The 14,781-nt window shown below is 35.6% G+C and overlaps 1 protein-coding gene across 2 annotated transcripts in view; it reads right to left on the reverse strand.

Moving 5' to 3' along the window:
* The window catches only part of C9 (complement C9), a 55,606-nt gene that overhangs the window by 16,203 nt on the left and 24,622 nt on the right, over positions 1 to 14,781 (reverse strand). For both annotated transcript variants that reach the window (XM_003759932.3, XM_031964414.1), the window contains exons 5-8: positions 11,649 to 11,787; positions 9,935 to 10,327; positions 5,970 to 6,210; positions 3,357 to 3,482 (exon numbers count right to left, since the gene is read on the reverse strand). In XM_003759932.3, the coding sequence (XP_003759980.1) occupies positions 3,357 to 3,482; positions 5,970 to 6,210; positions 9,935 to 10,327; positions 11,649 to 11,787 (899 nt within the window). The remainder of the gene's footprint in view (positions 1 to 3,356; positions 3,483 to 5,969; positions 6,211 to 9,934; positions 10,328 to 11,648; positions 11,788 to 14,781) is intronic.

The following is a 14,781-nucleotide window of genomic DNA, read 5'->3' on the forward strand; positions in this document are numbered from 1 at the left end:
AAACCCTTGTCTGGAATCACCACATCATGAGTCGCAGTCACTCTGTTTATTTCCCTCCTAGCTCATTCTCTGGTCTATTCTATCTACACACCACCTGTCTTGCTGCTGTATGGTTATCTTTCCTTCCACTTTTCCCCTTCTCTTTAGCTGCTGTCCTCCCCTACTAAAATGTAAGCATTTCAAGGGTAAGAATAATTTTTCTTGGTTTTATATTTCTCAGAATTTCACACAGTGCCTGGTAACAAGATAAGTGCTTTATCTATCTATCTATCTATTATCTATCATCTTTCTGTCTGTATAAGGATATAAACAATTTAGGGTATCTATTTAAGGGCATGAACAAATTTGCAAATTTTCTACCTCATCCTACATTTTCTAGATAATGTTTGTTACTATTTCATATATATATATTATTATACATATATTATTGGCAATATAATGAAACCTACTTTTCCCATTATATGTCTCTTCTTTATCTTCCTTCTATTACTCTACCATTGTTTCTGCAAAAGTGAAAATTGACTACCCAAGCCTGAGGATTTTTTGTATTTTTTTTCATATATGGGTTGTCATAGACAAAGAATTCATTGCATGATTGCAAAATTGCCAGTGATAGCCCTTAATCTTAAGAAGGCTGGTCCTTAAGTGACAAACACTATTTATTGCCAAGACAGTACCTGATATGTTTTAGCTAGCTAGAACCTGCTAGAGCTTGTGTTGAAGGGACATAGTCTCTGAGAACCTAAGGTGGCTTCCACATAAAACTTTTGTGAAGATGACAACCTTCTAAACCTTCTAAAACTGGTCCATCCAAGGAGAGTTGGATAAAGCATGTATTAAGCCCTTAATATGTGCCAGACACAGGTATATTCACCTTTTTTCCATTTTCTTTTTTTTCTCTCATGGTTTTGTCTTTTGTTCTGATTTTTCTCTCCCATGATTCATAAAGAAATATGTAAAAAACATCTATAACCAAAAGCCAAAAACCAAAAAAATTTGCCAGAGCTTGGGATAGTGATAAGCATTGGGAGGTATAAAAATAGCCAAGTAAGCCTCAAGAAGCTTACATTCAAATGGAGAAATGTAACACAAAAGAGGAGTTAAAAGTATGGGGAGAAAAATTTGGATGGAAGCATTTATTGCTGGTGGTGGGAAGTAGCATGAAAATCTAGTCCTGAACAAGATAAGGTGGAATCTTACCTATCAGAACCTTGGCAGGGTCTAAGGTTCTTGGAATTGAAGGTGGAAAGATCAGAATGGGGGGGAAGGGGGGGAGGGGGGGACATAGTTTGTAAATTGTGTCTGGAAAGTGTCCAAAGAAACTGATTAACTATACTATAGCTCCTTATCTCCAACTGAATCAATAAATTTGGTGCTTGAAATTTGAGTTTAAAAGAGGGCATTGAAAATCTTTCTGAGCTCCGCACTGTTTAAATAGTGACTCTTTCCTGTGAGGAAGTAGTGATCCAGAAGACAGTTTGAAAGGCAAGATACTATGAAAGCCAAAAGGAGGAACTCCACATGAAGTGCAATTCATAAATAGCTCTTTTTGGAACAGAAACCCTAAGAAGTCTTTCATCTAATGGCATAGCATTGATACCTAGTACAGATTCACTGTACTATCTTAAATAGGTTATCAAGGCAGCAGCTCACTCTATCCCTTCTGGACTAATCATTTCCTCTCCAACAAAGCCTTAAAACTCCCTGAAATACAGCTAATTTATAGGATCACAGATTTTAAGAAAAAAGGAAACTTTGGAATTATCAAGTTAAACCCTCTCATTTTGAAATTTAGGAAATTGAGTTCCAGAGGAGTTAACTAACATACCCCAAGTAAGTATAAAAGTTAGTATCATGGCTAGAATTTGAACCTAGCTCTTTTCATTTCAAAACTCATATTCTTTCTACTGTTCCTTCCTTCTGCAGATGTTTGGTTCAACTATTAAAGAAGTTCCATTTCTTGACTCCTTTTCTAGAGGCTCCAGAAAGAGGTTCCCTAGCATGGCTTGGAGCTTTCTTATAGTCTGAACTTGTACCTTGTAAGGAAGAAATAGGGAAGTGGGGGAAGTAGTATTTTGATTTCCAGTGGAATGAATAAAGAATTTTGGGGACATGACATCTGTGGGTATGGGGTCAACATGTGCCATAGTTAAAGACAACGAATAGGAACAAATACAGAGAGATTGCCTGGGGGAAGAGGGCATAGTTCATGCCATTACAGGGCCATTAAGGTATTTACAACAGGGAAGATAAATCCAAAGAGCTAGAAAGATGTCTGGAATTGAAACTGGAGCAATGGTCAAGCCAGCTTCTCTCCTTGCTCATTTGATGAGAATATGACATATGAAAATATCTTCCCTATCAATGGAAATCCCTACTTTATTCACTCCTTTTGCATGAAATCACTAAAAATACCATTAAAGTGAAAATAATATATTGATGGGGTACACAAGAAATCATTATCAATCCTTCACTTCATCTCAAATTTGTTATCAGACAACTTGGAAGAGTAAGGTAAGAATTGGATTTGAGACAGGTAACTTTTGAGATGGAGATATATCATGGAGATGAAAAAGACTAGAAGAAAGAGCTCTAGGTATGTGAGGCTTGAGACAAGTAAATTTTGAGTCAGGGAGAGGGCTGCAAAATCCCCAAGAAGTCAGATTAACAACTATTTATTAAGTGTTTATTGTATACTAGGCAACTTGATAAAAATTCTGAGGTTAAAAAACAAGAACAGTTCCTGCTCTCAATTAGCTTATGTGCCTGCCCTTGAAATCTGGGATAGGGAGAAAGAACTGATACTTTAACACAAGCCAGAGTGATGGCAGAGAAATTTAAAAAGTAATGCAGTGAGTTGGACAAACCTGGGACTTCTTACCCCAAACTACAGCACAATGAGGCAAACAGAACATTTAACCTACAGTCAGATAGATCTGATTTCCAAAATTGCCTTAGGCACTTACTAGCTGTATACACATGGGCAAATCATTTAACCTCTACCTCAGTTTCTTTATCTGTAAAATAGAGACAATAATATACCAACTTTCCTAGGCTTTTGTGAGGATCAAGTGAGATATTTGTAAAACACTTAACACACTGCCTGGCACATAATAAGTACTTAATAAATCCTTGTTTCTTTACTTGTACTGTCAGTGATTTCCTGTCAGATCCTATACAAAGTATTTTAACTTTTAAGTGGTTCTGTTCTGGTGTAAATCCAGAGAGACATTCTGACCCAGTTCCAAAAGCATAAAAATGTTGAGAGGGAAGAAAAGGTGGTAGGGATTCTTATTTCCAGAGAAAGGACGCAGATACATGGTGACACACAGTAGCCTGGATAGAGCCATACTTACCTAATTGCCTTGTATTTACTGCTGAACAATCAGAATGGTGTATGTTGGTTTGGAAATCAATTATACTGTGATAAGAAAAATCGAAATCATACCCAAGGCATTTCCGCACATCATGTACTTCAAGACCTACAAAAAGAATTCATTTGAATATTCCTGGAGGATTTATACATTAAACCAAATTCAAATTGTAATGCCAAAGGTCACTTTTAATGGGGTGACCAGTTCCTCCATTTGTCCTATTTCGTATTCTGCCTTAAGGTTATGACCATCCCCTCTTAATGGTTGAGATAAAGGTGTTATAGACATTCCTTAATGTCATTAGAATGTCATAGAATAGCATCTATGAGGCTATCCCCACCTAGGTCTCTGCATTATGTCAATGTTCTTGTTATTCCATAAAAGGCTTGCTGTCCGGGGCTAGACTCTTTGAGATGATCGTCTCATCTAGCCCTGGGATCCAGTGGTCCCAGTATTTCTCTCCATTTAATAAACTATTGAATTGGTCTCTAATCTCTGTCTTGCTCAGTTTCTTTTGGCATTACAAAATAACCTCTGACTTTGCTACTTGGAAAGAAAAAAAAAAGATTTATTTTGCTTCTGGGGAGTCATTGCTGCCTATAAAGGCATCATGGCTATCTTTCTGCACCTTCTCTTATTAGCATCACTCAGTCGTATTCAATGGAATTCTGTTGCTTGCCAATTTAATGGTGAATAGCAAACCTTGTTCAGCCATTCTTAGGCAGCAAAGGCATTGGATTTGGAATGAGGAAGGAGTGGCGGAGGGGCTATACTGAACCAGGGCATGGTATCATGGACACAAAATATAGTTCACGTCTAGAGAGGGGAATGCAAGAGAGAAGCAAGATAATGGACTTATAGCACTGGACCCAGAGGGAGGAAGATTGACATTCAAATTCCAAATCAGACACTGTGATCTTGGGCAAGCCATTTGGCCCTCAATTTCCTTATCTTCACAATGAAGGGATTGATTTTAATGACCTCTAACAAACCTTCCACTTCTAAATTTTATATCCTTTTTCATAGGTTTTTGTAGGAAAAATAATATGGATCATAACTTCATAGGAAACCCTATGATCCCATTTCTTCTGGATCATTTAGATCTTATTTTATACATGAGAAAACTGAAGCATAGAGAGAGAGGATATAGCATTTCCAGCAGTTTATGGAGATTTTAAATCTCCATATTCAATTTATCTCAAGACTCTCTCAAACTCTCTCATTTCAAACTCAATTTATCCAAGAAAGAGCTCATTCACTTTCTTCCCAATCTCATGTCTCTTCCAAACTCTCTTATTTCTGTCACTTTCCTTACAATCACCCAAGGTTCAGCATCTTGATGTCATCTTGCCTAGTTCCCCAAATCCTGTACAACTAATCCGTGGCCACATCTTTTTGGTTCTTCCTTCATAATACCCTTTGCATCTGTCTTCTCTCTACTCACACAGCCACCACTTCTTTTCTGGTACTCATCACTACACATCTGGATTATTGAAATAGCATCCTAATTGTTCTCCTTGACTTATCTACACCCTCTGTAATCCATCCATTCTTCACAATACTGCTAAATGTTTTTCTAAAGGGTGCTTCTGACATTGTCACCTCACCCTCACCTCAAACTAAATGAACTCGAATTCCATCCTATTCTTTTTGGTAATGTAAATTTATCTCTTTGTCTTTTAAAGCTCTTCACAGCCTATCTTTCCTACCTTATTATACATCACTCTCTGCCTGAATTCTGCATTATTTACTTAGCAGTGTGCTTGCTGCAACCCTTCCCTCCCATAGAAAGTAAGCTCTGAGAGGGCAAAAACTGATTTGGTAATGAATTTGTGTATATATAGTACTTAACAGTGTTCATTGAGTTTAGCTGAATTGGACAATATTCAATGTCCTACATGCTATTCTGTCAGTAAGCATTTATTAAACACCTATTACATACTATGCATGGGAATACAAGGAAAAGAAAAAGATAGTCCTTGCCCTTGAGGAACTTACAAATCCAACAAGAAAACAAATTATACAAAAAAGCTATTTAGAGGATAAGTTGGAAGTAATTAACAGAGGGAAGAAATTAGAATCAAGAATGATTGGGAAAAACTTCCTGTAAGAGATGGGGTATAAACTGGGACTTGAAGAAAACCAGGGAAATCATGAGGATGTAATCAAAGCAGTCTGTTGCTTAATAAAATAGATTTTAAAAAACTATGGGTTCTATAAAACTTCTTTCATCTTTTTTAATTGTATTTTTCTGGGAACAGTTTTGTTATCTGCTAAATGTTAAACAAGCTTCAGTTGCATATGTTTCACAATATTCTCTCGAGGCTCTGCTGGGAGGTCCATGACCAAATTGAAGAATTTCCAGGAGATAGTCTATTCTCCATTTGATTGATAAAGTTATTGAGCAGAGTATGCAAACGTATTTCTCCTCTTTCAGAAAATCAAGATAGTAGAACTTGTCTGCTGGAAACTTTGCCTTGCCCTTTTTTTTTTTTTTTTTTTTTTTTTGGGGGGGGAGGTGTGAAAGTAATCAGTGAATGTGGCTATGGCCAATTTCTGGTCTAAAAAACCAACAGAGACCAACATTAGACCTACCTCTCTTGCGCATTTCTTCTTTGTCTAATACGTATATCAATTCATATTTTCCTCCTATATTCCCAGAGCTACTGTAATGAGTGCCATACATTTCCAAGAACCCAAAATATTCTCCCTTTTCATAGTTGGTAGGCAGAGATTTTAAGTCATCCAGGAAAGTACTTTTCAACATAAAATCTCGATTTCGCATTTGGAATCTTCCAAGCTGAACCTCTCCTTTTACATGTAAAAAAATTTTTGCCTGCATTATAAAGTGGACAAAGAAGAGAAATGTGAATCAATTGCCATCATTTTTAAGATAAGTAATCAAAATCTAAGCACATTTCCATGAACATTTTATTCACAGGATTTTAGAGCTATAAAGGACCTCACTGACAATAAGATGCAGTTGAGAAACCCAAGACTCAGAAAAACTAAAATTTAATTTCAATTACATTTAAGTAGTTGTAAGTTGGTAAGAGGTTTTAAGTATGATTTTGACTACATTTCAGTTGACAAAGTTCCTTAGAGGTGGCATGTCACTTGAGAATTATTTTTATTATTTTGTGAGGCAAAGTTAAGTGACTTGCCCAGGGTCACATAGCTAGTGTCAAGTGTCTGAGTTGGTATTTGAACTCAGGTCTTCTTGACTCCAAGACAAGTACTCCACCTATTGTACCACCTAGCAGCCCCTCACTGGATAAAAAAGTATTAAAGCCAATTTACAGAAGACCAAAACGAGATTTGGAGCTTGCAGTGATTACACAAGGAGAAAGACTCTCAATAAATACTAAACTAAAATATGAAACATTTGTGAATGTCAAGTCAATATTACAGAGAAAATGTTCTAAAGAGGCACTTGTGCGTGGATAGGAGTGAGAATCCTTTGACTCAGAATGGATGTTTGTAGTCTAAAGGATTAGTGATGGTGAGAACTACCACTGGAGCTTCCCTTCCAAGTTCAGTTCTCCTTCCATTATAGCATGCTACCAACTTGAGTGACTTGTTCAAAGCTGCCAGCTAGTTAGCAAAGGCAGCTCTAGAATTCAGGTCTCAGGTACCATTTTGATATTTCTTCCATTAGTTTAATCACCTTTTATTTTTGAGGAGAGAGAGGAAGGAGAAGGAGATAGAAACTATTGGGTACTTTCTGGGTTTTTTTTTTTACACACTGTTCTTCTTCACATACTCCAGATTGGTTTTTTATTGCTTTTATTGGCTCAAAATGTTCCAAATTTCATTTCTGTACCTTTGTATTGGGCATCTCCTATGTTCTGAGGGCTTTCTCTTCTCATTTCCCTAACTCAGAATCTTTGGTTTCATTCAAAGATTACTTTAATCACCATCTCCTAATTGAGGTCTTTCCTAATATTCCCTAATATATAGTTACTAATGTCTCCCTTTTCCTCCTTCCTTGAAATTATCTTGTAAGTATGTGACATATTTTTATATACTTATTTGTGTATGTATTTTCTCCTGTGACTGACTTAAAGAAGAATCTTGTTGATTGATGGATGGATTGATTTCTAAAAGAAATGAAATTAGTTATCCAAGTTCAGGCAGTTAGCTAGGGATCTGGAATTTTAATTTTAGGGGGAGGAAAGAGGGAAAGAAAGGCAGGAGAAAAAGGAGGAGTAGAGAGAAAAGGAAGAGTGAAAGGAAAGAGGGAGAGAAAGAAGGGAAAGGAAGGCAGAAGAGAAAAGTGAGAAAAAAGGAGAGAAAGAAGTGGAGGGAAGAAGAGAGAAGGGAATGAGGGAATGTAAGAGGGAGTAGAGAAAAAAGAAAGAGGAAAATGAAGGCAATAGAGAAAGGAGAGGGTGAGAAAAGGCAGAGAAAGATGGGGGAGAGAGGAAAAAACAAGAAGGAGAGAACAAAAAGGAAGAAGGAAGAGGAGGGAGAGGAAAGGGTATAAAAAAAAAAGAAAGGCAGGCAGTAGACAGAGAAAAAAGTAGGGAAAGAAGAGAAAGGAAGGAGAAAAGAAGGGAGAAGAAGGAGGCCAAAAGAGAAGGGAAAAGTAGGACAATGCTAGTACATGTGTAGAAAAGCATAAGCTAACAACTTGGCAGTGAAGAATTCCCAGGGACCTTAACAATTGTCAAAGCAGAAATTTTGTGGCAGTGACAGAAGACTTTGCAATCCAAATATCTTGTTTCTATCTGTCTTAAGTGTGAGCTGGACCCGTTCATAGTTTTCCTGATATAGTTGTAGTTGGCACACATTATGTACAGAGATCTTTGAGTTTTGGACTCTGGACATAGAGTTTCAGGCAACTGGTCAGCCACACATGACTTCTGAGCCTGCAGGATGATGGGACTACCTGATGGGAATGAGTGTCATCAGTTCCAAAAATGTTTCAGGGAAGAAGAATTCACACTGTGCACAGAGTGAGTCATGTGAAATTAATGCTTCATTCTGCTGATTCCAATTCCAATTTATAACTGAGCCTCAAAGATACACAAAACATATTCTAATCCCCAGATCAGATTGCAAAGCATGAGTAATGTACTGGGTTTTTATGAAGGGTTCTCCCAAGTGTCCATGTTTGTATTTTTCTGAAGAATTAAATTAGAAGATGCCAAATTTGACTAGTTTATGATGCAGATTTATCAGTAGGGATTTTCTATTGGCATCTGAGGTACTCATTGTTTGGGATCTAAGAGCTATACTTGCATTATTATTGCCATTAAGATGCTATATAGTTATTGGGGAAAGTCTCAAGGTAAGAGAGCTTTTGGAGAAAGAACATTTGATATTTATCTCAAAGTGATTAGATCCACTTTTATCATAAAAACTCAGCATACACACAAACACACATAAGAAACATACATACAACACACACAAGATTCTTTAAAGGCACAGGTTGGACTAAATGGCTGAAACCTTGAACAATTTTAAAACTTGTGAAATAGGAAATATGAGATATGAGGAAGGCATAAGACTGGTTGTTTTTGGATTGAATCTCATTGCCTTATGCTCATAAACAACAAATGAATATTCTTTCTTCTTTATAATGAATTACAGTGAATCATCAGTAATTGCACACCATCTTTTATAAATATCTTGTTACTATTAGCTTATAAAATATTTAATAGATAGTCAGTGTCAGTGTTAGAATAGTATGTGATCATAGTCCCTGGTCAATATACCTGAACCCTGACATATGGTTGACAAACTTCAGTGAATGACAAAATCAGAGTTTAATGATGTTTGCTATTCTGAGTCAAACCAACTCTGAGTCAAAGAAAATTGCACCCTTGTTTACAAAAAGGGAGTAATCTCTCTTTGTGTCATTCTAGCTGCAATATTTACTTTTTTCACCAGTAATGCATATTCTAGTTTAATGTTTTTGAATATTTTTCTGTTTTTTTTTTTTTTTTTTTTTTTTTTCCAGCTCTAGATAGTAAAAATCACTGAAGCAATTCTCAGGTGACCTAGTAGATAGAATATTGAACTTGTACTCAGGAAGTCCTGAGTTCAAATTCAGCCTCAGACACTTACTAATTGTATAAACCTTAAAAAAGGGAATAGTAGATAAGAATACCAGACTTAGATAAGGAAGACCTTGAGTCTCAGGCACTTATTAGCTATGAGATCCTGAACAAGTCTCTTAACCCTGTTTATCTTAGTTTCCTCACCTATAAAATGAACTGGAGAAGGAAATGACAAGCGATTCCAGTATCTTTGACAAGAAAACCCCAAATAGGATTACAAGGAGTCAGGAGGTGACTGCAATGACTCAATAACAACAAAACCAAAACTCTCAACAAGTCACTTAACCTGTGTTTGCCTCAGTTTCCTCATCTGTAAAATGGGAAAACTAATACTGGTTACCTCCCAGGATTGTTGTGAGGATAATAAGATAAGATCTGTACAGAGTTTGGCATAGTTTAAAATTCTATATAAAAGTTATAATAATTAATGTTATTATAGATTATTATTATAGTTGGTTTAAAAACATTCCATATTGTGTACTTTCTTCATCCTACCTTGTCTGAGGCATAGTATTTGATAAGGTGGAGGCTTTCATTTTTTGAGTATCTAAATCGAAATGTTAGACCAGAATTTTGTGCCTTATCCTTTTGGCTAGACTCTCCTTCAGATGCTGCTTTTTCAGAGTCTCCATCCCCAGCTTCTTCTGCCCCAGGAACTTCGTCTTTAGGTGTTTCAGATTTTGGAGGTCTAGCTTCAGCTTCCCCAAATTCTGGAGCATTAGAATCAAATGATTTTACAGTATCGATTAAATTCAAAAGGCCTTCAGTAAATGTGAGTTTTAGAGACAGTCCAATGCCAAAACTTGTTCTCCTTTCTCTGAATGTCTCTAATATTTCAAGTACGTGTTCTTCATAAGTCTCTGTTCTGAATCTTTTTTCTGCTTTGGTCTGAAATAAAGAAAAACAACTGGTTATTTTGAAATCAAAAGAAAAAAGTAAGTAGATGATGTTTTCTTTGCTAATTTAACATTCATTTGGTATTTGTAGGGCTAATAAACATTAAAATGTGATCTCCCTCTATGGATCTTTTTAAAAAAAGGACAGGACATTATTATTTCTCACACAGTCCAGGCAGAAATCAGGAAAATGGACTACATGACCTTTCTCAGTACATTACAGATCTATTTTTTGTATCAGGTATGCTCAAAAAAAAAAAAAAAAAAAAAAATCCTCCTGAATCAGCATGGAAGAGAAGGTATACTATATAGGTTTTTTTTTTTTCCTTTTTCCTTCATCATTCTTCTCTTTCTTCTTTACCTCACCCTTTTCCATTCCAAGGTGACATAAGGTACAAGAAAAATGAGTTTTGTACAAACAAATGCTAATGGTAATCCTGATGTCACAAGGAGTCACCAAAAAGGTTTTTGACACCTACATTTGTATGGGATCCATAACTAATTTGATGTTCCATTTCCCATTTCCAAACTTTCTTCAAGTAGTCCCTCATTTCTTTCTTGAACTTTTTTCCTTTCTACCTCCACTGTTATAAGAGTTTTCTTAATAAACTTAATCCATAGTGGGCATAAACCCCAGAGAAAATCTAGAAAAAAAACATTAAGTACTCCTTACTCCTTATCTGAAGTATAGTTCTAGAAAAGTTATACAAATCTCTAAAAAAGACACTAGGATCTCAGATTTCAGTGACAGCTTGTTTAAGGCTGTTTTCTACTCTAGTTTGGTACAACATGATAAGACTGTATTAGCTATTAGTCAATTAGTCATTAGTCATTAGTCAATGAGTGAATATTGAAGTACATTCACAAGATGTTAGAAAAAAGTGGATATTGAGATAAAAGGGCAGGGTAATAACTACAGACTCATTACTCTAAGTCAAGCAATGAATCTCAAGATAATCACCATTTAAGCATTACTCATCACATTATAGGTTTTATCATTTCTACCAATCATCGTAATTTCTTCTCATTATTCTAAAATAGTTGGTGATGGATTTCTTAAATTTATTGAAGAAGTTCAGTTCATCATAAAATGATTGCTTTCGATTATGGCTGATTTGAAGATTTTTTTTCTGAGATCGTAATAAATTGAATGTAAGAACTATTGGGCATTCAACTAATTATTTCTCTTGTTTGCAAAATTTCACTCAATATTTTTTCATGAAATTTATTTAATTAAGGCCTTTTTTGATGTCTTTAGAACTAGATTCTGAGAAGTTACAGGATGATTTGGTAGGATCTGTGGAGAGACTTACATCATAGTTTAGAGTTGCCACATTCCAGGGTTTACGATAATAGATCCCAGTATTTCCATCTCGAACTCTCTCACATACACCATGGAAATATTCATTGTCAAAGGGAGTGTCCAAAGGATCCATCCCTAAAATGTTGATCCTGAGAACAGAAGAGATAGTAAATTTACTAGAGTAGCCTTTACCACTCTTAACTCTAAAGAATATTTCATAAGTCTATCATCACTATCATCATGATACACTCAGGAAGAAAATTATTTAAGGACCTTTTTTCCCTCATTTTAGGGTCTCTAGTAGTAAAGTTGGATCAAATAAGACCCTAAACTATTTGAGAATTAAAAAATGCCTTCAGTGAACAATAGCAAAAGCACACTAAAGAAAAGCACTAGGAGAAATGGGCTCTGATTCCTAACTGCTCTAACTTGAATCTCACCTCTTCTTGAAAGCAACTTAAACTGTGAGACTGGAATGCCAACTCTGTAAATTATTTGCAAACAGTACATCCCTGGGGCACAATCTAACATGTGTGTGTTAGGTTTCATCTATGAATCAATTCTGGTACTTCTTCCTTTCCTCTCTGCACTTTCTTTAAACATGTGTCTTCTCCTCCAGCTGTCTCATTGCACATCAAGGACCTCATTTTTGTTTCCAGGACTGTATTAAACATAGTGTACTTTCCGGCATTCCAACAGGAACACTGAAATTCCAGTTTGCTGGCAAAAAGTTCATATGTTTCCCCTTTCTCTGGCCCCAATTTCCAACTTTTTTGGGAGAACTTTCTTTCAGAAAATAGGAATTTTGTTAATATAAAAAGATTATGTGCTGATTCATAAGATTAAAGGCTGTATACTACATATAATTGACTATGTTTGGCATTCTGCACAAAGTCATTTCTTTGTAAAAAGTATATAGTATTAATTTAGAAGAATGAAATTATTACTACAGTCTTTGAATCATTCATTATAGTGTCTGGGGCTGATTAGTTCACTTGCTTAGGATGGAGAGCTAATAAGTTTTCATCTCCTTCTTTCCTCCATGCATGTTCATTCTACTGAATTTAACTTTCATCTTTATACAGATGACTCACAGATATATACACATTTGTATATATACATATGTGTTTATATATCTATATAGATACATATTCAGTCTTAGATTCTCCCCTGAGCTTCAGTCCCACATCACCAATTGCTTATTAGATATTTCAAGAAATATCCTGGAGACATCACCAACTTAAACATGTCCAAAACTGAACTCATTTTTCCCTCAAATCTTCCCTTCTTCCAAACTTTATATTCTTATAAAGAGACAACAACATTCTTCTGGTCTTCCAGTTTGTAATTTCAGCATTATCCTTCATTTCTCATCCTTCCTCGTTCTACATCTCTAATCAGTTTCCATATTTGAGATTTCCATGTTTTCTCTTGAATCCTATCCCTTTTTTCTATTCATATAGCTACCATCTTAGTTCAGACTCTCTTGCCTCAATGATTGAAACACCTTCCAAATTGGTTTCCCTTCAATCGACCCTACATAAAATTACCAAAGAAATTTTCCTTAATTACAGATTTGACCATGTGACACTTGCTCTGATCTCAGTCAACTTCAGTGTTTTCCTATTGCCTCTAGGATAAAAATATTGCCTGCTCTGTTAAACCCTTCATAAAAAGCCCTTCATAACCTGTTTCTACTCTACCCTCACAGTCCTGAAGGATGTTACTTTTCCTTTTGCACTCTGTGATCCAGCAAACTGGCCTTCTCTCTGTTTTTCACAGCCAGCAATCACTCCATCTGCCCCGTCAATGCCTTTCCACAGATGGAACACATTCTCTCCTCACTTCCATTGCACAGAGTCCCTTTCTTTAAGAGGTAGCTCAAGCACCATCTTTTGCATGAAGCTGTTCCTGATTCTTCCCAAATGCTAATACCCTCCCTCTCAAACTACTTTATTATCTACTACTTTTCATATATTTATTTTCTCTAAGTATTAATTTTGTACATGTTTGTATATGTCTCCCCCCACCTAGAATGTAAGTTCCTCATAAGAAGACATGGTTTCATTTTTTGCATTTATATTCTAATGACTAGCACAGGGCCTGCCATACAGTAGGCATTTAATAAACAATTATTTACTGATTAGATTGGCATAGGAAAAAAATGCAAAGCTGTACACCTGCAGTTTCTCCCTGAGGCAGCTGTATCACAAATCATGTCACTAATCATAAGGACAACTTGGCAAGGAATGTGGCTAAATTGGGACGGGCTTACCATCAATGCTACAGAAACATTAAAAAAGCCTGTGCTACTGACATCCAGTTAGCAATATTATATTCATCTGGACAGCATGTTTCAGGAAAGCTTTAAATCATCAGAAAGAAGCTGAGTTTTCCTTTTCTCTCTAACCAACTAGTGATATCTATTACATTTTAAAAGTGGCTCAGTTAAGGAGATAGAATTTGTACAACATTCTAAAGACTGACCGAGAAGTAAAAAATACATCTCCTAAAAAAGCCCTTTTGAGAATAATGATAGCCTTTATAGAGTACCTTAATATTTGCAAAGTATTTTATGAATGTCATCCCATTTGATCCTCACAATAAGCCTGGGCCATAAATGCTATTATAATTATTATTTTATGTTTAGAAAGAACATTTATTGAAGGTCAGAATTCATGAATAGACATTTTAAACAAAAGCAATAATCTTGCCATTCATATTAAAGCTTTATGAAAGAAAATCAACAATTGATAAATTGTTTTAATTTTTTAAAATTCTTTTATTTTAAAATTATATTTAAATTTTGACAATTACAGATTTTATTGTTAAGAAATGAAACATGAGTGGGTCTCATAAGACATTTTAGCACCTCTATCTTTATGGATACAAACCATATTGTTATCACCTTTCATTAACTTCAGTAACAGTAAGATTACTTGCCATAGCTGATATTATTATACCCAATTTACATGATGAGGAAACTGAAGCTGAGAGAGATTAATTGACTTGTCCCAGGTCACAGAACTAGAAATCATCTGAAGCCAGATTTGAACTGAGGTCTTCTTAGCTTAGAATTCTATTCATTGAACTACTAAACTGCCTTGGAATACAAACAATAAGAGATTTAATGTCAAATGGAG

This window comes from Sarcophilus harrisii, chromosome 1, assembly GCF_902635505.1.
Source record: "Sarcophilus harrisii chromosome 1, mSarHar1.11, whole genome shotgun sequence".
Classification (NCBI taxonomy): domain Eukaryota; kingdom Metazoa; phylum Chordata; class Mammalia; order Dasyuromorphia; family Dasyuridae; genus Sarcophilus; species Sarcophilus harrisii.